This window comes from Microtus oregoni, unplaced genomic scaffold (genome assembly GCF_018167655.1).
Source record: "Microtus oregoni isolate MIOR12 unplaced genomic scaffold, Mior012 000012F_ref0000307, whole genome shotgun sequence".
Classification (NCBI taxonomy): Eukaryota; Metazoa; Chordata; class Mammalia; order Rodentia; family Cricetidae; genus Microtus; species Microtus oregoni.
The window spans coordinates 33,462,625-33,464,812 of NW_024543071.1; the positions used below are offsets into that span (position 1 = coordinate 33,462,625).

Genomic DNA, 2,188 nt, shown 5'->3' on the forward strand with positions numbered 1-2,188 from the left:
AGGGACCTGGACCTTGGTGACAAATGCCTATTCCTAGGATGAGGACTTTGAAGCAGGAGGACCACACGTTTGAGACCAGTTCTTTCAATGTTGGGCTGCACTACTGGACTGCAGCAACTGTCCCCAAAGAGCAAGATGACAAAAGCCCAAACAAAACTACGATCCTTTCTAAACTGATATCTTGGAAATGGGTTGTCATAAATAAGAAAAGTCCACATGGGACATTGGGTGAATGGCCTGACTTCTGGAACTTTACTAGTTTTTACAAGTTAACACGGTTAGGACTGAACCCGTGTTGGGTGGTTGGAGAACACGAGATGTCACGAGGCCATTTTGTGCACTGCCACTGTGATGCCATCGTGCTTCTGGATCATAATGTTCCCATTATCTGATTCTAAACAGACCACAGGAATATCAGTGGGGTCAGAGGTTAGCTTAGATGCTTGCTGAGCTAGAACAGATATCACTCCGGCATGCTCATCTGACAGGGTACCACGACAGCCCAGATTAAGTCCTTGTGAGTCTGTGCACAGGACTCCAACAATGGATGGATTCTTCATTGTGTCCTCCAAATGCTGTTCCAAAGTCGCCTCCATTCCGCCCGCTATCCGACCCGGTCCTAGACCCCGCAGCAAAACGCTTCCTGCTTCACCGAAAGCCTCGGTCACGTCTACCTTCCAGTTCTTGATCTGAATGTTTTTTGCTTAGATCTAAACAGTTAAATCCACGCAAAGAGTTGGGATGATTAAAGATTAAAAAGTTCAACGCCAACTTTCAAGGAATTTAACAAACTTCACACGTATTTTAAAATACTGGTTGTGAGGTGATCAGCCCCAGTTTACACATCCTCAACACAACTCCTACGTCTAAGATTCAGCCGAGCTTGGAGAAAAGGGGAAGGAAAGATCGTAAAAACCAGAGGATCAGGGAATCTGTGAGAGTTGTGTTCTTCTAGATATAACTGGGAAGCTACATCCATGAAATCTCATCAATATGGTGGCCTAAACAAGATCTAAACAAGTATAAGGCCAGTTGATATTTTGAGTAGATGGAGGGAAATATTCCAAGATCCCACTGTTGATGAAGAGCTACAGGCAATTAAAAATTGCTGGTAGAATATATATAATATGTTATATTATATAACATATATCTCTCCCCCTTTCCTATCTATCTATCTATCTATCTATCTATCTATCTATCTATCATCTACCTACCTATAGTCTGAATGCAAGCATTACCATCTTTAGCAAACCCTGAAAAAAATAAGATAATAGTTATGTCCTAGGGGAGCTAGCGGTTGTCCAGTAGTCTTGGTGTGATGGTATAACATAAGGCTTAGTTAAAGTTCTGGCTAGAGTAGTCTGTACTGTCGGTGGGTCTTCTATATATCTGTTGCTTTCATTGGTTAATTAATAAAGAAAACTGCTTGGCCTGATAGGTCAGAACATAGGTAGGCAGGGAAGACAGAACAGAATGCTGTGAAGAAGGGAAGTGAGTTAGACGCCATGATTCTTCAACCCGAGTCGGATGTAGGCTAGAATCTTTCCCGGTAAGCCACCACCTCATGGTGATACACATAATAATAGAAATGGGTTAATCAAAATATGAGAGTTAGCTAAGAAGAAGCTAGATATAATGGGCTAGGCAGTGTTTAAAAAAATACAGATTCCATATAATTATTTTGGGTAAAGCTAGCCAGGTGGTGGGAAGCGGCCCTCCGCTCCTATTTCTACAAGTCTGTAAGGCTGGACCAACTCAACCTGCTGTCTGGGATGTAAAACTCTGAGGAAATTGTAACAGAGACATTCTGAGAGGTTGGATCACCTGGGTCACCTGTTTTCATTGGTGTCTGCCCTTTGCTCTGAAAACACATGAACTTTTAAAGGTAATGTTCTTATCAGTATTAACAAAGTATGGACTGTGTGTTGCACACAAGCCAGCCAAAGATGATTTATTGTTTCATGTTTGAGCAAGTAAATATATGTCACCTGTCTCATAAATTTTTAAGCTTAGTTCTTTATGTCTGTAGGCAGGGTTTTCAGGGGGTCTCCCCTGATCAAACCTGATTAAGCCTTGAATGAATATGCAGCCTTTCATTTTCTGTGGACACAAAGGCATAACCTCTTCTCCAAGGCAGCATAGTTTTTTGACTTTCATTTTGAAATTAAGACATTTTAAAAATATCTAA

At 41.5% G+C, this 2,188-nt stretch overlaps 1 protein-coding gene across 1 annotated transcript; it reads right to left on the minus strand.

Moving 5' to 3' along the window:
- Positions 1-240: 240 nt before the first annotated feature.
- Positions 241-662, minus strand: LOC121454606 (ragulator complex protein LAMTOR5). Its single transcript, XM_041662021.1, has one exon. It carries the CDS (start codon positions 594-596, stop codon positions 321-323), a length of 276 nt encoding a protein of 91 aa, XP_041517955.1. The 5' UTR covers positions 597-662; the 3' UTR covers positions 241-320.
- Positions 663-2,188: the final 1,526 nt, after the last annotated feature.

What these genes read in the sequence shown, in the direction of transcription:
- LOC121454606 (XM_041662021.1), bottom strand. Translation starts at nt 596, where the DNA reads ATGGAGGCGACTTTGGAACAGCATTTGGAGGACACAATGAAGAATCCA.